The sequence below is a fragment of the Pantherophis guttatus genome, chromosome 1 (assembly GCF_059756535.1).
Source record: "Pantherophis guttatus breed Tessera chromosome 1, ASM5975653v1, whole genome shotgun sequence".
Lineage (NCBI taxonomy): Eukaryota > Metazoa > Chordata > Lepidosauria > Squamata > Colubridae > Pantherophis > Pantherophis guttatus.
In genome coordinates, this window is record NC_142063.1 from 128,720,478 (window position 1) to 128,743,794 (window position 23,317).

The 23,317-nt window shown below is 36.9% G+C and overlaps 1 protein-coding gene across 2 annotated transcripts in view; it reads right to left on the bottom strand.

Annotated features, from left to right (window-relative positions):
* Window positions 1–23,317, bottom strand: part of SLC12A8 (solute carrier family 12 member 8) — a 67,974-nt gene that overhangs the window by 36,121 nt on the left and 8,536 nt on the right. Inside the window, exons 1-3 of one of the 2 annotated variants that reach the window (XM_034423158.3) lie at window positions 22,213–22,367; window positions 18,819–19,010; window positions 14,957–15,188 (exon numbers count right to left, since the gene is read on the bottom strand). In XM_034423158.3, coding sequence (XP_034279049.1) covers window positions 14,957–15,188; window positions 18,819–18,992 — 406 coding nt within the window. In that variant the 5' untranslated portion in view covers window positions 18,993–19,010; window positions 22,213–22,367. Of the gene's footprint in view, window positions 1–14,956; window positions 15,189–18,818; window positions 19,011–22,212; window positions 22,368–23,317 lie in introns of those variants that run through there. The other variant, XM_034423147.3, reaches the window with a different exon arrangement.

Sequence of the window (23,317 nt, forward strand, 5' to 3'; positions counted from 1 at the left end):
ATGGGGAAATGTAGTAATAAAAAAAGTGCAAAGAAGTAAAACCGGAAAGGAACAAAACTTTTTAAAGTCTAATCACAGGGCAGTACAGATGGAAAATTTCACAAATACAGAAAGAGATAAAAGTTTAATCAAAACAAATTAAAGAAGATTTAAATGTCAGCTATTTGATCAGCGTGATGTAGAAGGTCATAGCTTGAGAACGATAAGGAACTTTAAAGATATTGTTAGTTAACTGGCAACTCCCATCCTATGACCAAAGTCTTTTTTTCCTTAATGGACTTAGCTATCTCATTCCACATCCTTTGAACCTCCCAAATTATTCTATAAGAGAGGACATTGAGTTCCTACCTTTCCATCAAGTAAAATCTCATTTCTACATGAAATGTATTTAGTGACATATTGTGGCACAAACTTACATTTGCCACTGAATATTTGCCATTAAACATATTTCTTTAGTATGATTTACAAAGGGAAACATAAATATTTAAACTTATTGCATTAAGTCAACAATGAGATACTTAGACATTTCTTTCAAATGAGAAGGTATGGCGAGCTATTATATGTATATTTCACATATATTTATACAGTAATCAGGGTGGATAAAAATAAAAAAAATCAGATTTTTTTGATTTAAATCGGATTTTTTTGATTTAAATCGGATTTTTTTGATTTTTATCGAATTTATTTTAATAAAAAACTTTTGGGGTAAAAATCTATCATAAGATAGTTTTCTATTTAAGATACATAAATAATTGTGTTTATTCAGCATGAAATGGAGCTTAGTTATGTAGCATGAGGCTGTATATTCTGCAACACTAGGACTATCGGTGAGTCAACAGTGGGTCAAAGGAGTAGCAGAGATGACAGTTGCTCTTTAAAAATTATGATTTAAATCGAGTTGATTTAAATCAAGCCTTTTTACTAGTGATTTAAATCATGATTTAAATTGTGATTTAAATCAACTCGATTTAAATCAAATCCACCCTGACAGTAATTATGCAAGCTTTGTACTAAAGACTGATGCAGTAGTGGGATTCATCTGCTGTTACCCTAATCTGATTTACTAACAACTCTGGGGAACCTCTACACACTGCATGATAGTCTACTGCTCTTTATTTATGTTCCCATTCCCATATTCCCATTCCAGAAAAGGAGATTACTGTAGAGTCGTATCTTTTTACCATCTCCTTGTGCAGACCCCAGCAGGCCCTGGTTCAATTCTTTCTACAGAGTTCAAACTACAGGGAAACTTTGTAGGGCACACAAACTTTTACTAAAACTCATCCTGACCCTTGAACATTCTTATATGTTATTTCATTGACTTCTCAGTGAGCTTTGGTCCACACTTTTGGCATTTTTTTTCCAGGATATCCCTTGGACATATGGCAACATCACTCTGAAGTGTTCCCCTCAAAATAACTTCATAACCATATTTGAAATCAGAGCACTCCCTAGGCGAGTGATGGCGAACCTATGGCATGGGTGCCAGAAGTGGCACACAGCACCCTCTCTGTAGGCATGTAAGCCATCGCCCCAGCTCAGCTCTGCCATGGAGGGGGGGCGCATGCAGGGGGCAGGGAACATGCGGGGGCATGTACGCATGCACAGGAGGCAGGGTTGCACGCACGGAGATCATGCGCGCATTGCATTTTGGGGGTTTGCGTGCTTTGGGCACTCGGTCCAGAAAAGGTTAGCCATCACTGCCCTAGGCCCAAAGGCACAGCATTGTGGAATATGTTCAAGATGAACCACAGATCTGTGACTGAGTGATATAATAAACTATGATTGATCAAAAGCAGAATCTTCTGAACCTTGTCCCAAAGGAAGATATGGAAGTTACAGGTACATTATTTCTTGATTTATTTAAAAGATTTGTATGGCTTCCCATCCTCGAGCCATAACACAAAAATTATACAAACCCCAAAAAATCATATAAAAAGTAAAAGCAAAATCCAACAAAAACAGAAACAAGCCTGTTGTTTCCAGAGACCAGCTAGCCATGGATTGGTGAGACTTCAGGAAATGAATTTAGAAGACCATGGACAACATGTTAGTCTTACTCATTAGTTGTCCTTTTCTGATTCAGTTTTCCAACATCTTCAAGCACAAGCTATACCAGCTTGTCAATCTGAAGTGTATCATATAAAGGTAAGGGTACGCATGGAAGCTCAACTATTGGGCAGCTGACATTGCTGCAGGAAGGCAGACACTCCTCTTTCCTGTTAGTGGCCTCTTGATTTTCAAGACCATTTTGTCAGTGAGCGAGTCAGGTCTCTTCCAATGCACTTACCTAGTGTTCTCTTACCTAACCCATTGGTGGTAAGAAAAATAGAGATTGGAAAAGAAGCATGCCCTCCCTTGTCCTTCTTTTAACCTCTGACCTTGGTCTGGTACTTTTCTCTGAACCTCCCTTATTTTCCTGAAGTTTCTTCTCACCACAAGAATTTAACCTGGCTCCCTATTAAGTCCAGAGCCCAATTTAAGTTTTCGATACTAGCATTTAAAGATTATGGTTACCCATTTCCACTACCTGTCCCAGCTCCTATCTTGGCAAGATCCTTTTGTTCAACACAATCAATCACTGAGAAGATTCTTTCAGTGAATGAAAGAATGTATACATATAGAATGGAGCAATGTGTGAAGAGGGCTTCACATGTTGCTCCATTCTATATGTATACATTTCAGAATTTGTGTCCCTGATTACGGAATTCTCTTTTCACCATTATTCCAGTTACACACATCTCTGAGGACCCTTAAGACAGTTCTGAAAAACAGAGAGATGGAGAAAAGCAGTTGTGATGAAGGTTGAGGACAACAACTAGTAAGATAAGATGGAAGTGTAATTTTGTTGTGGATGGGGGAACAGCTCCACTGGTGCCAGTTTTCTGATCTATCAAAGAACTCCTAGTAGAAAACTCACTTCTTTGCCATTCACGGCAATAGAAGTCTCTCCTGGTGATAAGAGGAGGAATGTTGAAAGATATACTAGAGAATGGTTTCTTTGGTTCAAGTTCTCCCATCCATGGAGAACAGAGGTGGTATTCAGTAGGTTCTGACCAGTTCTGGAGAATCAGTAGCGGAAATTTTGAGTAGTTTGGAAAACTGGTAAATACCACCTCTGACCTGGTCCCGCCCCTATCTATTCTCTGCCTCCCGAGTCCCAGCTGATCGGGAGGAAATGGGGATTTTGCAGTAACCTTCCCCTGGAGTAGGGAGGGAATGGAGATTTTACAGTATCTTTCCCCTGAAGTGGGGTGGGAATGGAGATTTTATAGTATCCTTCACCTGCCATGCCCACCAAGCTACGCCCACCAAGCCATGCCACACCCACCAAGCCATGCCCACAGAACCGGTAGTAAAAAATTTTGAATCCCACCACTGATGGAGAACCAAAGCAGGAGACCTGCAGGCACCAAAGAAGGTCCCCATTCCCTTCCTCTCCACCCCCACCTCTCTTCTTCTGCAGACAGCAACTTTGCTTCTAGTGTATTTTCTGATGGCTCCAGCACTCACTGGATAATAGCACTCCAGAGCTGCCAAGCAGAAAAGCATTATGACCATTTGTACAAGCTTTGGGTAATCATAGATAATTTAAAGGACTATTATACATTCAACCTATACAGAAGAAGTTCACTTAGCAGCACCAGTTTAATCCAGCAAATTTTGGGAATTATGATTTGCCTTGATTTCCAATTATGCAGCCCATGAAATTTCACAGACGCTGCAAATCCCATTTTTGCTTTTGATTACAACTACTGTATAACAAGATCAAAAAACAAAATGATAGACAAGGCTAATCAGTAGTAGTAATGAGAATGATATGTCAAATTTTAATATTTTGGCCAGCCAAAGAGATGTTACAGTATGATGCTGGTAAATTACACTCATTAATTCTCCACTTTCATCCCTGCTACCTCATAAATAGGTAATCAGTTTTTTTTTAAAAAAAATATTTCTTTGAACTATTTACTCCAGACATTCTTCATTTCCTAAGGCCGTTGTTGTAAGCCCCCCAACAATGTTATTTAAAAAAAGAAAGAAAGAATCTGCATTGCAAATCAGACTCCAGACGTATTGGCAGGTAACAAGTTAATAAATTTCTTAGCCATAGACTGGCCTATGGTCAAGAGTGATGTCACATCAATTCAATGCACTATAATTGGAAAAATGTGGGTGGAAGCAAGCAGGGTGGGTTTTCATAAATAAGAGATCGCATAAGCAATCTCCTGATCTGTTCACCCATAAAGTCTACCTTGTACAGTAGTTAAATGGAAATTCTGCTGCTGATTGGAGGGTCGATAATTTTGTAGCACCCATTTCCAGATGCATTTAAGCAAAATAGCATTTAGCATTTATTAGATTTCTATACCGCCCTTCTCCCGAAGGACTCAGGGCGGTGTACAGCCATATTAAGACACATATAAATATACAAAATTTAAAACAATTTAAAATTGAATATATAAAAATTTGGCCCATAGATTAAACACATACATACACCCATTCTATAGCAATAGCACTTAGATTTATATTCTGCTCAGTAGTGGTTTACAGCATTCTCTGAGCAGTTTACAACGGAAGCATATATTACCCAATAACTGTCTATGGAGATTCTCAGTCATCCAGGTCATGGTTGTCCCGAAGGTTCTTTGTTAAGAGGCAACTGGGCTTTCTGGTTTTTCTTTGAAGACGTTTCGCTTCTCATCCAAGAAGCTTCTTCAGGTCTGACTGATTTGCAAATGACCAAATGTCTGCAAAGAGTATAAATCCTTCCATTCCCCTTCATTCCAATCAGAGCTGAAGAAACTTCTTGGATTAGAAGCAAAACTTCTTCAAAGAAAGTTTTGAAAGTTCAGTTGCCTCTTTAAAAAGCACCCTTGGGGTTTGCCCAATAACCTGGGTCCTCATTTTACCAACTTTGGAAGGATGAGTCAACCTTGAGCTGGTCAAGACTGAACTCATGGCTGTGGGCAGAGTTAGCCAGCAATACTGCATTCTAACCACTGTACCATCAGTGCAAAGAAGAGCAAAGAAAAGGAAGGTAACTGTCTTTCTTACCAAATGCATTCCTCTGCAAACAGAACAGAAATCTTTCTATGGTTTATCTTCCAAAACACCCCTTATAGACCAAAGAGGGAAAAATGTTTTTTAAAAAAAATATTTAAAACATTTTTTAAAAGTGTGCTAGTTCCACCCCAGGTCTATAAATAGCAGCTAAAGATCAATTTCTTACTAAAGAAATAGTAACACACTCTAGTCTAGGCAGTTAACATAGTAATAATATCAATAGATTAATAAATGGCAAAAATAAGAAAAGCACAGAAAAGCAAAGTATAAATAAATAAAGATTTAAGGCTCCAGCACAAGTGTTTTCTCTGTGCTGCAGTGGAATGAAGGCTGAAATTTATACATACACTTCTGGCTAGACATGTATGGAATCACATTGTAAGTGAATTCAGTGGCATTCTTTGTACCTTTTACGATGCAATACAGGGATGGTTTTATTTAAGATGATGGATTACTTCTGCTGAACCTAAACCTAAAAAATAACGCAGGGTGTTTGAAGTTGTTTGTTTTCAGATAATACACCTTATCTAATCAATAATGACAGGACTATAATGTCAGCAACAAGACATATATGTACGAATAATCCAGGTACAATAGTAAATGTTAAAGGAATTAAATATTTTATAATATTTGGGTATAAGAAAATAATATTTTGATGAAATAACACACCTAAGAATTATAGAGTGGAAACTAGATTATACTGCTATAATCTAGCAGGTATATTTCAAGATTCCTATGATTTTTTTCTTTCATATGATTCTTATACTTACCTAAGGAGATATTACCCATATTTCATCCAATGATTTGTGTTCTATAACTTTGATTTGTGTGTGTATGTCTCTCTCTCTCTCTCTCTCTGTATTTATATATACCGTACTTTGCTTTTCTGTGCTTTTTTTTATTTTTGTCACTTATTATTCTATTGCTATTGTTACTGTGTTATTGCCTAGAATTCCTCTGTGAGATGGGTGGCCATATAAATCTAATACATAATAAAAACTTAATAAACAATGGGGAGCATTGTTATCATATAGTTAAAGTAATAATAATTATCATTAGTTATAGCAGTATGCTGCTATATTGTTACATTATCATATTGTATTAATATGATTAATATATTAATACAGTAATAGGTTAACAGATCCCATATTTAGTACTAGATTTACTAGATTTAGGACATAGAGGGAAGCAAGGAAAGGCATTGGAAGGACTGAGGAGGACCTAGGATAATGGGATATATTTTATTAGATGTTACTGAAAGGAGAAGGAGAGAGGAGGGACAAACATATATCAGCCAAAACACTTTTTAGTGTTTGGTGTAGATGAAATACATGAGACCTACTGCAAGCATATCATAAAGGAGAAGAAAAACTTTGTTTTAATAGATGTTAGCTTCTGAAGCACATAAGATACTAGGAGAAACCCTTCTAAGAAGACACAATTATAGATAGTTTTTACAGTATAATAAAAGATGGTTTCAAAGCATCAGATAGTTCTTCTAACAGATTGTAGGATGATCTCATGGCTTAGATGCTAGACAAAACAACAGGTACCTTCTCTTTTAAAAGAGTAAGTGGTTTCCAAGACTGATGTCAAGCCCCACACAACTGAGCAAAATCAAAGTATTAAGACCCTGGATAATTTAGAAATCATGAAATTATTTAGAGTTGTTAGTAGTCTGCAGGTCATTCTCTAAGACAGCTAACCACCAATATACCTAAATCAGCATTCATTGATGAAAACACTTATCATCTAAATCAGGGGTGTCAAACTCGATTTCATTGAGGGCTGCATCAGGGTTATGTTTGACCTCTGGTGGCCGAGTTGGGCGTGGCCAGCTCACTTGTGATGGGATCGCCTGTGGTGGCCCGAACGCACTGCCAGTGAATACAGGCTCCTGAGCTCCGTTTTCAGCTGCGACAGCCTCCTGCTACCCACTGCCAGTGAAAACTGAGCTCAGGAGAGCTGTATGTGGCCCTCACAAGCTACGTTTTCAGCTGTGACAGCCTCCTGCAACCTGCTGCCACCGAAAATGGAGCTTGGGAGGGCCACGTGTGGCCCTCCCGAGCTCTGTTTTCTCTGGCAGAGGCACCATGGGCACTCCTTCGCTGTTTCCAAGGTATCCTCTGGCCACATCTAAGCACCCCATAGGCTGGATCCAGCCCCCGGGCCTTGAGTTTGACACCCCTGATCTAAAATATCAAAAATATAAATTATGAAAAATAGTTATCAGCTTTTAGAAAACCTCATAATAAGTTTAGAATAAAATAGTCTGCTGATTATTTCAAATCAACCTATGCAAACATAAAACAGTCTCATTTCTTGATTTCTATCCATAAGATGACTTTCTTTGTGATCATAAACTTCCCATGACTTATTTCCATCTCCTAATGTTATTTTCTTCATTGCTGTAGAACACTCATTATACCAGCTCTCCTTTTCGTCTTCCTACCACTAGAACTTAACTTTTACCTCTTGATTCCCAGGCCAGTATTTATGCCTTTTGGAGGTCAGTTCAACATGCCACTTTCAGACACATGGACATTCAGCCAATTACTGTATTACCCAGAGTTCTAAAAATGTCCTTCCAATTATTTGGCTAGTGACTGGATTCACATGTCACACTATGTCTGGGTTTTTTTTTTTATCACATCTAACTGAATAAATTACAATTAGCTGACTTTATATAAGTTAATGATACTTTCTAAATGACTATTCAGAATATTAATTTTCACCCAATGTACTAAGGCACAAACACAAACAATCAATCGTAGTATGGCCTCACACAATGCTAAACCAGATACATTTAGACCAAGAAGGAGATATTAATGTAATTCCAGTTATGAGCTACTGAATACATCCAGGTGGGTGAGTTAACATGCAATCCACTAATCCTTAAACCAATAGGAAAGTATGCTGGAATAAAATTTGTAGCCCTGATTATCTATCTCTTTTCTGCCACAGTAACAAGGTAGTTTTAATGCAGGACAAGATAAGGTGGATGTCAGCGTTCCAAGTAATGCACCCATAGAAAGCAGAACTCCAAGACAGGCATATACCTCAAGGAACAATTTATTGGATACATCATATTACACAACTGGTGTAAGCCGACTCTGAAAGTTCCTGCGGCTTTCACCTAATTAAAAAGTAGAAGTTTCTCCTTTCCCACAAGTCACTGGTCATGCTGTCCAATGAAGGTGCTGGCCAGTTGCTTGGTTATGTCATTCCTCCCCTGGCCAGCCACATGTCGGAATATCCTTGGTTCCCACAGGAAAACTTTTTTTGTTTTGGCTACAAAACCTTATCTAGCTATTTCCCGCCTCCCTGCCCCTTCTTCTGCTTTGTGGCAACCCTGAAGCCTCCAAGATGGCCTCAGCCACTTCAGGGTTCACTTCAGGGTTGACAGTGGATTCTCCTGGGTTTGTTGGCTCTCCATTGATATTAGCCAGTGGGGATAAACCATTTGATAGCTTTGGTTAACAGGGGGCTTAAGCCAGTTTGGAAGAAGCCAGTTTGGGATCAGAGCTACACAGCTGATTTGTGGTAGATGTCACCTGCTTGATGAACACAGGAGTGGAAATCCTCCTTTAACAGGTAGACTCTGCCCTATCTCTGTGAAGAAGTCAAATAGTGTCAAATTATGTGAACATCATGAGAAGGACATGGCATAGAAAATGGTTTCCAGGGATGAGAGGATGAACCTTAATTTTAAAAAGCCTAGCGTTCTTTTACAAATAAGTATGAAACAGTTTGCTTAGGATGATCAAATATATAAAGCTACACCAAGTTATGTAGAAGAGAAATTGCATCTATTTGTGAAGAATGTTGTTCCTTTTATACCTAATTCCTTCTTTTAGGCAGAAGAATTTAAACTTTGATTTATCCCTATGACTTAAAAGAAATTTCCTCTTTTTTTAACAGTATATGAGCCTAGCATTATAAGGAATCTGGCTCAAATTCACTATACTATTGTCCACAGAAGCTTTGCTACTTTTTATCTGTCTTCCTTTTCAAGTGTAAACTTCAAACAGTTTAACTCAGTGATGGCTAATCTTTTTGCCATCGCGTGCCAGGAGCGGGTGAGGGGCGTGTGCGTGCCCACACCCATAATTCTATGCTTTCAGTTGGCAAAAGGGCCGTTTCCAGCCTCCAGAGGGCCTCCGGGGGGGAGGCTATTTTCACCCTCCCCAGACTCCTAGAAAGGCTCTGGAGCCTGGGGACAGCAAAAAACGGGCCTTCCCCACCACCACCCCGAGGTCCTCCAGAGGCAGTAAACAGCCTGTTTCCTTACTTCTGGTGGGCCCAGAAGGCCCGAAAATCAGCTGAGCTCACATGCCCACCGATATGGCTATGCGTGCCACCTGTGGCATGCTTGCCATAGGTTTGCCATCATGGGTTTAACTGAAGCACTGTTGAAACAAATATTCTACACTTGCTGTTTGCACAAATTCAATATTCTCCAGAAGTTCACTTAATCTGGGGAATGGGCTTGATTTTTGCTGCTGGTGGTAGCTATTATAAGGTCATAACCACTGCTGGAAAAAAGTCTTGGAGCTTTCAAAATTTGCTTTCCCAAGTCCACCCCTTAGTATCTAAATTCTTCCATTTATTTTTATTTTTGTCCCACTTCTAGCTGCTGCTTTTCCAAAACCAGACTACCTTACAGCTAAAAACATGAGGAAAGCTGTTAAAGTGTGTGGCATCCAATAACAAAATCTGCACCTAAACATAGCCACTCTAACAATCACAGCAGCTGACACAAAATACAAACAGCAAAACCAACAAAGTCTCTTGTGAGTACTTCACAACTACCCAATGCACCAAGGATGAACTTTTGATGACTAAATGTTTCAGAGAGGCTTATAACATATTGAAAGTAAGAATCATGAAGTTATGTATTATGTATAAACGTTCAAAATAGCGTGCAGGAAAATAATAAAGAACTGTCGTCTAAGGATTGATTTACCACTCAATCAGGGTTATGATCAGGGTGGACTTGTGTTCTTATGTTCCTCCAATCCCGAACTCACTAAAAGAAGAAGTAGCAATGAGTGAAAGATGTTAACATTTAAAGCTTGGGACACAAAGTCTTCCTCCTGCAAAATGTTATCCAACAAGATCTGGAAGATCTTTTCGCACACAGTATATAGAAAAATGTACATATCCCAAGATATGACCCTGATTCCTTCCTATATATTCTATGGAATAGCCATGCCATAGTTTCAACCTACAGCAGTCTGAGTCATACCTATTACTAAACAGTAAATCATGGCTTACAAACCACAACTATTGGGTTCACCTATTACCCTAAATGAAAATTAAAGCCAACCCTGCATAGATTTTGTTTTGAAATGGACCAAGAAGATAGCTGTGTGGAGATCTGTATTTACTCTAGCTTGCGATGAGAATCCTTTAATTCTAGATCTCTAAAGCTACAAAGTTTTGAGACTGAGGAACTTTTATAGGGAGACAGGGAAACCACATCAGAGAATAATCCTACAATGAAAAATATGTGCTTGACTTCAACTTCTAAAAATAAAATAGCAAAGGGAAGGAAGTGACTGAATCTGGGATAATACTGATGTGTGTGTGTCTGTGTGTGTGTGTTCTGTTTGGGGAAATGGGAGTGATACAGCTAGGAAACTCCACCCAAGCCTAATCACGTAGCGAACTTCATTTGAGTTCTATAACGAGGATGTGTACAAGTTTGTGTGCTTTTTTAGCTATGAAGATTAAAGGGGGGAAAACTCTAATACTACAACATGGTTGTTTTAGGATGAATAATTTTAATCTACCATATTTCTTTGTGCCTCAGATATAACTTGATTATCAGTTACAGCTACAGAGGGTTTTATCTTTCTAAAGAACACTTTAGAAAGAGCACTAAAGAGCAATTTATTTCTTCTTAACCACTCATCTTCCTCTCTTAATACTTTTTATTAGTATTACCACATAAGCCACAATGCACTGTTTTTTTTAAAGGAAACATTATTGATCAATTACATTCATATATAATATACCTAATTACATCTTCAAGGTTCTTAGAAGACATTTTCCTTCTTAGAAACAAAAATAGAAAACTACTGCAAAGAATTAAAGCCAAAAATAACATGGGGAGAGAGGACAAAATTTTATTGCGTTATAGCAGTCACTCAAACTGTATATCACAAACTTTTCTCTTGCATTGGCTTCTGATCTTTTAAACATTTCTTGCACATTTGTAAAAGGGATCAAGATCTTTATTTTTAAAAAAGTCTATATACGTTTAATACCTTTGAAATTCATATGACAGAGACACAAAAAGTAAGGTTACCCTTTCATAAATATGCATGTAACTCCAATTTCTTAAGAATGTTTCAAATACCCATGAAGAGCATTTATGTGAGATATCTGAAAATCAATACCTAGGTACCACATAGAGGATGTTTGTGGTATTTCAGGGCTTCCCAAATCATAGTTTAGGAACAGTAGAGAAAGAATATTTTGAATGGGAAGAAAGAAAGGATCTGTGAATTACAAAAGAATCTCATGTTTTTTAAAAATGAAATATTAGACAGTCAACGAAACACTGCCTACATCCTGATCAAAGGCAAATTAAAGGGCTATTTAGTCCATGAAATTATGTGAAAAGCATCATAAGCATCTTCTTGTTAACAGTGACTTAACACACTAGAAATCTTTATCACAGAGACTGTCACTTTTGGTGGTGCTACATTGCCAGTTTTCAAAAATGTAAACGTTGCATAAGGATGTTCTTGATTTTTTCTATTTGTATTACTTACTTATTCTTTGGATTAGTTTCAATTTACAATGCATGTGGCATTCTTAGTTTCTGGTTTAAGGATGCTTCTCAGAATTATTTTTTTAAAGAGAATGCTTTTAACTATCATAGCCAAATGATAGCAGTAATAGTTGCAACAGTAGAAGAAATCAGCTCTTTTTCATTTTTCAATTCTTCAGCCAAATGAAACTGAATTCCCTGAACTTGGAAGTCTTCTCTATGACATTCCAGATACATCATACCTACTGGAGAGGTTCTGAACCATCTTAAAAGAACTTGGTGCAATCCTCTGGGCATCCTTCCTGTAATCTACCATTTAGGACTAAATGCTGTACAGAACATAATGATAATCAAGACTTATCTAACTACAATCTGAGATGCACAAGAAATAACCAAATGTATTTATCAGGAAGACAAAAAGTAAGCAAGCAAGCAAGAAGAAAATGGATCCTGTGGGAACACGCTGTGGTATTTTGGTCTCAGCACTACTTTCAAAAGTTCTAAGGGTGAAAATTGGTTGCAGATATGTATTCAGAGTTTAAATTCTGTAAATTGAGTAATAAATGATCTTAGGGGATATCTAGTCAATATTAAGTGACCTTACATTGGCAAAGAGACTTCAATTATTCTCTCACAGGAGAACATAATCTTTATTTATCCAAAAATAAGTCTAACTGTGCTCAGTGGGTCTTATTCATTAAAAATGCTTAAGGTTACTACCTAAGGAAGCAAAAACCTCAGCTGCCTTTTACAAACTGTAAACAAGTGTTAGGTAATTCTAAACTATGTGTTCCAGGCTACGATGCCATTGAGATTTTCTCCTGAGTTGAATCACAACATATGCATTGTTAAAAATTCTCTCCAGATAAAGAGATTAGAATATTTGCAGGTGACTCATCTTCCTGTCCTAGTTTTTAGATTTTTATATCAGTGTAGATATTACATGAACGCAAAGCCAAGAAAGAAAGAAAATCTTAACAAAAAAGCTGAAGATAAAGTGACACCTTCTGTTTAGTTGTGTAACTACATTTACTTTTACATGTTTGAATTTAGTAACTAAAAACTGTATGTATATTTGTAATATGTTTTACAGAATATGCCCTTTTAAATATACAAATATTCCCCCTTCACTTTGCTTGACTATGATAAAAGAAATAAATTCCAATTGCATAAATGGAACTGGTATGATTAGAATACATAATAAATTGTCACATAAGTATAAACACATTTGTAGTAGTGAATCTGATCCTAAAAGCACTCACTGTCTTTCATGGCCTATATACATTTACTGAGGATTAAATCCTATTGTTGGGGATTTACCTAGGGAAAAGTTCTCTGAATCCGGAGAGCAGATTTTCAAGTTGGTAAACACTGTCATGGATGATAACCTCATTTGCATCAGCTTAACTAAAGGCTGAAAAACATTGCTCTGCTTTTTGTATAGTGAGGAATAGCCAGCTTTGGCTCTACTAAGTCAAATGCTAATTCCCAGAAGAAGCCCAAGTTGAGTCTAGAAACAATATCAGTCTAGATCTGGTATATTGCATCAACAATGATATATTTAATGTTCCAATACATGATAATAAGTGTACTCAGGGTTGAACTTTAGAGTCCTTGGCGCCCTGTGAACTTGGTTGATTGCTTGCAGATGTTTCACTATCTGACCAGGTAACATCATCAATGAGTGTGAGATTTGCTTGCTGTCTATATATGGCAGCGTTGTTGAAAGTGTGGTTTCTCAAGTGTGGTTTCTCAAGAAAGTAGTTCCTTGATTAGAGTATTGTTTTCTGCTCGATTATTTGTCTGGTGTTAATCCCTGTTTATCCGGGCATAGGATGCTGGAGAGCATGTGTTCAGGTCATTTTGTTTCCTTTTTAGTCTTTTTATTGTCTCTTTTAAATGTTGTGTTTATGAACTGAAAACATGTGTTGGCCCAATTACCATCATTAAGCGAGAACTATCTATACTTCAGTTGATGCATTTCCAAATTATATTTCCATTCTTCACAGTTGCATAATGCTACCTCACATTCAGTTTGCAATCAATTACTATTCTGTGATCTTTTAGAAGCCACATATCCTTCTCCAATACTTTTGGACTTGATCTTATCAATCACATTTACCCTGTCTACCTTATTTTTCTTATGCAAAACTGCTCAGCTTCATATTCCCAGCCAACAAAAGTACTGTGCAGCTTCCTTTAGTTTTTCATACATGGAATTTATAATGCTATGATTCTGAAACATACAGTGCTCAACAATGCTTGGAAAGGCTATGGAAAAAAAATAATTGGGAAGTGATTTTTGGGGGAAAAATAGAGCCAAGAAGACAGGTTGCAATATGCAGCAGGTATTCTATAAAAGAAGCAGTTAATAGGTTGACCAGATGAAGTGTCTGGATAGAGCCAGCCCTGAGTTTCATTAGGCTAAAACAGCTGTAGATGGGTGTATCTGTTTAAATAACCTTCTGAGTCATTCTGTTTTATAATTTTGTTCAGCTTTAAATTTCTCAAGCATCCAATGAAACTCATAATAATTTACTATGAGTATTTAGATATAATAATTTCATCCAAAATTGCTGGGGGGGGGGTAGTCTTCAACTGGTTATTTTCTTCCATTGCTCAATTGCATAGCCACTTCAATTCAAGTGAATTCATTGCGGTTTCTTTCTATATAGTAATACATCAGATTGAATTGTAAAATACTTTAAAGATTACAAAATATTAATTGCCCAGCACATTTTAAAAATCACTTTCAATCAGTTCTTATTTTTTAAAAAAACTGAAGATGGTAAATATATTTACCTAATAAACTATTTATTATTACCTAATAAATAATAAACATATGTAGCTAATGCATAGGAAAAACATCTATTGTAAAGGTGTTCCTTTATGTGGGGAGGGAGGGAGGGACAGAGGGAGGGAGAGAGATGGGAGGGAGGGAGGGAGGGAGACCATAAAAAAGATATACCTCATGTAAACATAAAGAAAGACCGTGGCTTTAGAAATACTTTTTCATATTAGCATATTTAATCAACATATAAATACATAAAAACTTATCTCATTCATCCATTAAGATGGTTCTCTTGATTTGGAAGAGTCAGAAAAAGTTACCTGGACTGAGGTGTGTGAAAGATCCAATGACAAAATCCAGTGTGGAAACAGCCAGTAGAAAGAGAAGTAGCAGCTGAAGTCGTATTATCCATTTCACCCCAGCCAGGTTAATTCCAAGCAAGGCCAGCAGAACTACAAGAGAGATGCCTCTGATTGCCCAAATGTTAGTGAAGTTCAGGAGGTCAGAGATTGATTCAGCAAATCCGGTAATATACATAGCACCTGCAACACACTGAAGAACATTTTTATCTGTGAAGAGCCTAAACTTTTTGAACTGGGGGATAATGATTATGTCATTTATTTTTTATCTAAAAAATTGTTATTTGGAAGCTCTGCCACTCAGACTTCATTAGGAAAAGAAAACTCAGAAGATACAAGATTCTCAGGGAAGTTAAAGGCCTAATGTGGATTCTATTAATAACAACACTGAGAAAGGATAAAAACTAGAATGTTAACAAGACAAGTCAACTAAATCTGATTTTCTATGTTTTTTTCCTTTAGGAAAGAGATTTGTGCCTTGGGCATTATTAACAACTAGAAAAGTTAATTCCAGATTCTGACCCAACTATATCCCTTATCAACTACACAACTCATGGTAAAATGGATTTCTTACCCTCATCCCTAATATCCAAAGTATTGTTTCTACAGTAGGAAGAAGAGGAAGCAAACAGCAAGTATTGATAGTTTTTAATAATAATAATTTGGTATATAAAATATTTTTTAAAAAAGAAAAATGATACTCTTGGAGAACATAGTATACATGGTCTGAGTAAACACTGAAAACAAACTGAGGGAAAATATTTCTCTCACTGAATATCACTCACAACATTGAATGTTGTAAACCAGGGATGTCAAACTGGCAGCCCACGGCCCAGATGCGTCACACACAGGTCACACCCACCCCAGTTCCGCGAAGGCAAAAAATGTCACAATATGTCATATGTCACGTGACAGGATCGAGTTTGACACCCGTGCTGTAAACAAAGGCATCTAGTGGGGATGAACTACCCAAGGTTAATCAGAAACCTATTTTAAACAAACAAAAATCTGAAAAGCCCATTCCTTGATAGCTTCCTAGGTATAGTAATGTTTGACAGATGTTGATGAATCAAGTTGATTCACTTGCAAAATTAGAAAGCACCAATTAATATAGTAGAATGGTTTTCAGAATATCTTAATTGTATCTATGCATAAAATATTATGATGCTATGAAGAACAGCTCTTCTTCTTGGCTACTGCAGTATAATTTTATTAAATTGTGGCACTAAAATGTTTTGCTAAAATTCAATTGATTCTGAAGCTCTATAAATCTAGTTCCCAAGTTAAGCCAATGACAGTTTTTAAGATAAATACAGCAGCATACATGTGAACAATATTCTAGTAAAGAGTAACAGCTTGCATAAACTTTTGTCATCTTTTAAATTGTTGGTCATATAGGAATCAATGATAGATTTCTCGGTAGCATTAATAAGAACTGTTTCTGCATTTAAATATTATGATGAGTCCCAGCCTGGACTGATGGGCTTTTGATTATTTTTAATGTGTTTTAATATGCGTTTAATATGTATTTTTAATATGTTTTTATTTGGATTGAGATTGTATTTCTTAATTGTTGTGAGCCGCCCTAACTCCTATGAAGATAGGGCAGCATACAAATCAAATTTAATTAATTAATTAATTAATTAATTAATTTCAATGTCGGTGGTGAATATAATTAAGGCCTCAGAATAAATTAGAATAAATAGACTAAACCAGCTGAAACTAAACAGGTATGGGTCTCATTTGTAGAATGAATGGGAAACCAGAGTAAAAATATATCTTCATTTAGGTTATTTGATATAAGAAAGATGATGTATTAGATTTCTATGAGACTGTCTACCACAATTTTTTTGAGTGGGTGGTTACATTTGGAGTTTTAACAGTATGCTATGGCAATGGCTACCATATAAGGATTATCCTCAAAAAGACTGCCATGGTGGGTGAGATTACAACATTAAAAATTTACCAAAACGCATACTAGTGGGACTATGTCCTAGCTTGACCGAGCACTCAGATGAAGCTAGCTAATGACTGGTAGTGTATTCACAGAGAAAGGACATCAACAAGCTTTAAGAACAACAAAGCATGGCCAGGACCCTGGAGAGCTCACTGCAGGAAGTTAAAAGCTAGGTGAAAGCAGTTGCTCCATATATTGCCAATGTTTAACTGAAGGATTAGGAAGGTTGGAAGAGTCATCCTTTGCTTGCTAACTTAAAGAGCCCGTGACTCTATCTGACATGTGAGAGACTCACATCAGGTGAGTCAGTGTAGAAATTTGGAGCTTCTTCTGAATTGGGCTGACATGGAATTCATCATCATACTCAGTAGCTTCTTAAGAATCTTGCTAAGAATCTGATTTTGGGGCTGCCACAGATTACTCCTTTAAGCCCTGGATATACATTACGAATGAATATTGAATTATAGTTGCTCACTGTTTTTATTTTTTAAAAAATTAAATGTACGTGAGGCATTCATGTAAATAAAAATTAGACTGAAGGTTGACATTTTGCAACATGCTAGCTTCCTATTTTTCTTTAATTGAATATTTTTTTAAAAAAATCAAAGTAGAAAGAAGCTGGAAGTGCCAAGGAAAATGTCCACAAACAATATATTATATATTAAATAACACTGTACTAAATAGATTCCATTTTTAAGCAGATCACCAACAATTAGAATTCTCAGGTGAAAAGTTATGGGGATACAGTCAGTGGTGGGATTCCAATTTTTTTTACTACCTGTTCTGTGGGCATGGCTTGGTGGGTGTGGCTTGGTGGGCATGGCAGGGGACGGATACTGTAAAATCTTCATTTCCTCCCCACTCCAGGGGAAGGTTATTGCAAAATCCCCATTCCCTCCCGATCAGCTGGGACTTGGGAGGCAGAGAATAGATAGGTGCGGGGCCAGTCAGAGGTGGTATCGTTTCTCCAAACTACTCAAAATTTCTGCTACCGGTTCTCCAGAACTGGTCAGAACCTGCTGAATACCACCTCTGGATACAGTCTAATTTTTAAACATCATAATTTGGAAGTACTTCATTTCATTTGAGTTTTAATGTTTGCATTTACTTAAATTTCATTTTGTGAAAACTTTGGGATTTAACAAATAATGTGATATACTTTTAAGTTTTTCAAATGTTCTTTCAGGATATTTCTTCGAACAACACCTGGTGTCCAAGGCTTGGAGTAAGAATAATCTTAAATTAAAAGGAGCCTTGGTAGTACAGTGGTTTAATGCACCCTGTTATTAACACAGCTGCCTGCAATTTCTGCAGGTTCAAATCTTACCAGGCTCAAGGTTAACTCAGCCTTCCATCCTTTCTAAGGTAGGTTAAATGAGGACCCAGTTTGTGGGGGCAATAAGCTGATTTTGTATAAATATACAAAAGTATGAAGGCTATTGCTTAACGCATTGTAAGCCACCCTGAGTCTCCAGAGAAGGGCGGCATATAAATCAAATTAAAAAAAAAAAAAAAGGCATCCCATGCATAGAATCATATGCAAATCCCCACTTTACTTTCCAGGCTATCACAGAATTTTCAAAGAGCAGGTAGCATTTGATTCATACTGCATTCAGTTTTCCAATAAAGAAAAACTGTATTTTAGAAAGGCACATTTAAGCAAGATTAACTTCCATCACAACCCAGAGTTTTCAAACCAGTGCTCTCTTTTTTTGGAATAGATATCTTTTCAATTAACACAACAGAACTTGCAAAGTTTGGCTATTATTGCCATGAACATGGCAAAAGGGAAAAATTAATGGGGGAAGATTACATTAATACATATATATATATATATATATGAAAATAAGAAAATAGCATTCTTACCTGACCAAAAACATAAAGTAGGCCAATGGTCCCTCCAACCTGACCTCCAAGGACAGTAGAAATCATTGAATAGACTCCTCCGTTTCCAATGCTACATCGTTCACAAACCCCAATGCCAGACAAGACGGTTACTAAGGCCACCATGATGACAAAGGACACCAAAAACATGCCCATTAGAATTCCAGTGTTCCCCTGAAATGAAAGGGGAGGGTTGAAGCAAAAAAGAATATGATGTATAAATTAATAACTACACTAGGAGCAAACCATTGGGGGAAGATGGTTGATATATAATTCATAAGTGAAGTTAATTCAAACAGAAAGACTACTGTTTGTTGTTTATTTTATTTTTTATTTATAAATAAATATTTATTTATAAAGTTTATTGGTTTGTTGTTTATTTACTATGACAAATCTAGATAGCATACTAAAAAGCAGAGACATCACCCTGCCAATAAAAATATGTATAGTCAAGGCTATGGTTCCCAGTTGCAATGTATGACTGTGAAAGTTGGACCATAAGGAAGGCTGAGTGCCAAAGAATTGAGGCCTTTGAACTATGGTGATGGAGAAGACTCCTGCGAGTCCCTTGGACTGCAAGGTGATCAAACCGGTCAGTCCTATAGGAAATCAACCCTGACTGCTCTTTAGAAGGCCAGATCCTGAAGATGAAACTCAAATACTTTGGCCACCTAATAAGAAGGAAGGTCTCACTGGAGAAGAGCCTAATGCTGGGAACGATTGAGGGCAAAAGAAGAAGGGAACGACAGAGAATAAGATGGCTGGATGGAATCACTGAAGCAGCAGGTGTGAACTTAAATGGACTCCAGAGGATAGTAGACGACAGGAAGGCCTGGAGGAATGTTGTCTATGGGGTCGCGATGGGTCTGACACGACTTCGCAACTAACAACAACAACAGTTTATTATCAATGAATTAATTCCTAAGATTAGCTTGTGCACTGATCCCATGCCACTTCTCCCTGTACTGAATTGTACTTTCATAATGAACCGGGATGTTCAAAGTGGTAGGGATTCTTTTAAGACTAATTGAGAAATATGTCCTTTGCTGCAACTATCCATAAAGATTAGCTTTCTTGAGCAAAGGAAGAGAGGTTAAGCATGAAGGGTTTTTAACATGCAACATTTAATTCTCCTGAAAATCATTCTAATGACCAAAACATATGCCTAGTTTTTCAGAAATAATCAGATACGACAAGATTTCTCCCTGCATCTGCATCTTTCACAGGCATCTACTTATAAAATTAGGCACAGCACACAGATAGAGTTTTACATCATGATCTTTGGATAAGGAAAGGAACAAGTTCCTGTGTTCTTATATTTCCACATTTGTATCCTCAGAGGGACTTCCAAGTATTGCCAGCATGTAAATAAAAAAGTGATCTCTTAAACTTTTCCTCTCAGCTTTAGAGATTCCTATTGTGAACAAATCCAAGCCTTTTGCTTCCTTCAGCTCTTCTTCAAAGCACTTTCTGTGTTGCTCTTATCCAGCGGGCGTGGTGTTCCTTCCTGTAGCAGCTCTCCAGAAGGGGAAGTGATTTTAAGCTTTTTGGCTAATTGTTGCTTTGTGCAGAGTATATTAGACTATACTTATACCATCAACATATTTAAGTAGCACTCTAGGTTCATTGCCCATTTGAAATATATATCTAGTACACATAACTTTAAAAAAACATGATGCAAGCTGCAACAATGCTTTCCTTTTCAAAAATAGCCCTTTAGGGAGGGAGTATAAAAGGACTAGATGCCAGCAGATGTGAACATGCTGAGTCCTGGCTCTGGTTCTCCTTGATCTTCTACAGCTGTCATGAAACACAGCAGGGCAAGAAATTGAAATAGAATTTCATGAATGCAGCTGCATTCTGGATAGATATTGGTTAGCAAAAAAGATACAGGAAAAATAAGATGGGATTCAGCAACAGAAGATGTAATAACGTTGCATGGAGGCTTATCAGAAAATCAGAAAAATGACTTTTATAACAATGAAAGAATATAATTGGGCCCATGCATTTGCTAAGTAATGTTTGCTTAACTATGGTTCATGGAAAAACCCACAATTAGTTGGATTTAGAAAACACAGGAAGCCATAGGGTAGAAATAAATAGTAAGACCATCCAAGCTGGAAATATTTCAACTAAGGGTGTGTCTACTCCATCTCAGCTTCTGCCATTTACAGTGAAAAATTTGTGATCTTTTCTTAGAGTCCAATGTATAAAACCAGGGGCCGGCAACCTTAAACACTCAAAGAGCCATTTGGACCCATTTCCCACAGAAAAGAAAACACCGGGAGCCACAAAAACCTTTTGACATCTAAAATGAAGATAACACTGCATATATAATTGTTTACCTTTATGCTATGTATAAAAAAACTATAGTGAGTTGCATTTATGAAATCAATGAATTGCTACAGAGAAAACAAATTTTTATTGCTGCATGCAACATAAAACATTTTGAACTCAGAAAAAAAAAAAGATGGGTTGAAAAGCTCAATAAACCACATGCCAGCGGATGGTTGTGCCAGTTGGCGGTTGTGACACACATTTTGAGTGACAGGGAGCCGCAGCAGAGGGATGAAAGAGCCACATGTGGTTCCAGAGCCACGGGTTGCAGACCCCTGGTATAAACTCACATGTTCTTGGAAATAGGAGCCTTATTTGAGTTTATCTATTTCCTTAAATTTATTTTGCACAGCAGCTCATTATTTGTAGAATTTTGGAAATGCAATTACCACCATCAGCAACAGTGCTCTATTAACACAAACCCTACTTTATCCTGGGTTGCATTGCACCCATTAATTTCAACAGGTTGGCCTACCTATCAAACTCATATGAATGTTTCAACTTTTGAATGTGACCCATGAGTATCAATAATTCTGGCAAAAATATTTAATAAAATCAGGAAAAATGTTGCAAAAGAAATATATTTGATATATTTAAAAAAATGAGTAGGATTACTGTTTTACAGCCGTTACCTGAGATGATACCAAATTCTTTAATGTTTGGGAGAATATGTCACTATGGCAACATGTTTCACCTGAACAGTTATTTTTAATCAGCTTCATTACAACTAATCCAAAACACTTTATTGCTATTTTTACATTCATAGAAAAACAAAGAAGAAAACAAAATATTAACACAGCTATAAAAACTCTTATCATATTTTAATTGTGTTTAAATATTGAACAAAATGGACATTTCAGTTTTATCTATAAACTTTTGTAAATGGATATTGGAGCCGCAACATTATGCAGCTTATTCTGAACTAGTTTTGAATTATTTCAGCAAGATTTATTTTTTTAGAAAACCTGAGAAAGAACTAAAAGAAGGCTAGGGATGGATGTTGTAGAAAAGTCTGATGATTTTATAAGATGATACAGACCTGGTGAGACAAATTGGGTTATTGATCTTGGCAGTTGTTGGCTCTCCAATCTTGTTTTGATTTAGTTTCTGAACATTTTGTTACCAGACTATGTAATATCATCAGCAGGATTTTCTTCTCCTATTCTCCTTAGTTTATAAATGTCTTGTGTGTCCGTTTGGTCAGTGAGTCATGTGGTTGGTTGTCCATTTGGAGCTATATTTAAATTCTGAGCAGCTGATTGGTTCTCTTGTTGGTTGGTCGTTCAAATGGTAGCATTAAGAATTCTTTTCCGAAACACCAGGCAAAAGCCATTTTGTTTCGCACAACTATTATAGCTGTATCAGTGGTTGAAATATATTCTGCAGAAGTATCAACCTAAATATTGAGAATTTAGCAAGTTGTCACTACCAAATGAATTCAACATTTGGTAATATCAGGGCTGGGGTGTTCAGGGACAATAGGGTTTTGCCATTTTCAACTCATGAAATGCTGTTGCAGTTAAGTCAGCGCATACCATTCTTGGCTTTAACATAATGAGCACAATTCATTACGTGCGAAGTATATCAAAACGGTATTCCATGCATCTTGCTGACAAGCGGTTACTCCAGTTACTCCAACATATAAATCCTTGACATTCACATTATATCACAGCATAGTCCAGTGATGGCGAACCTTTTAGAGACCGAGTGCCCAAACTGCAACCCAAAACCCACTTATTTATCGCAAAGTGCCAACATGGCAATTTAACCTGAATAATGAGGTTTTACTACCTAAAATAATGATAAACAACGCAGAGTTCAGCTAATTGTTCTAAGAAAAATGTGATAAATGCACGTTTTATGCTCCTTCATTTTTTCTGCTTTTGAAATATTACGTTTAGCAATAATAAAAAAGAAAAACTTTTGTAATATCATTTCTCTTTCCCTCCCCCTCTCTTTCCCCCTCTCTGTTTCCCTCCCTCTCTTTCCCTCCCTCCCTCTCTATCTCTCTCTATGTCTCTCTTTCTCTCTCTCTCTCTCTCTCTCTCTCTTTCCCTCCCCCATTGTGAAGCGCAAGAGTGAAAAAGTTCACTCAATCAATTCCAACTTCGCGAGATCTTTTCTTTCACGAGAAGTTGGAATTG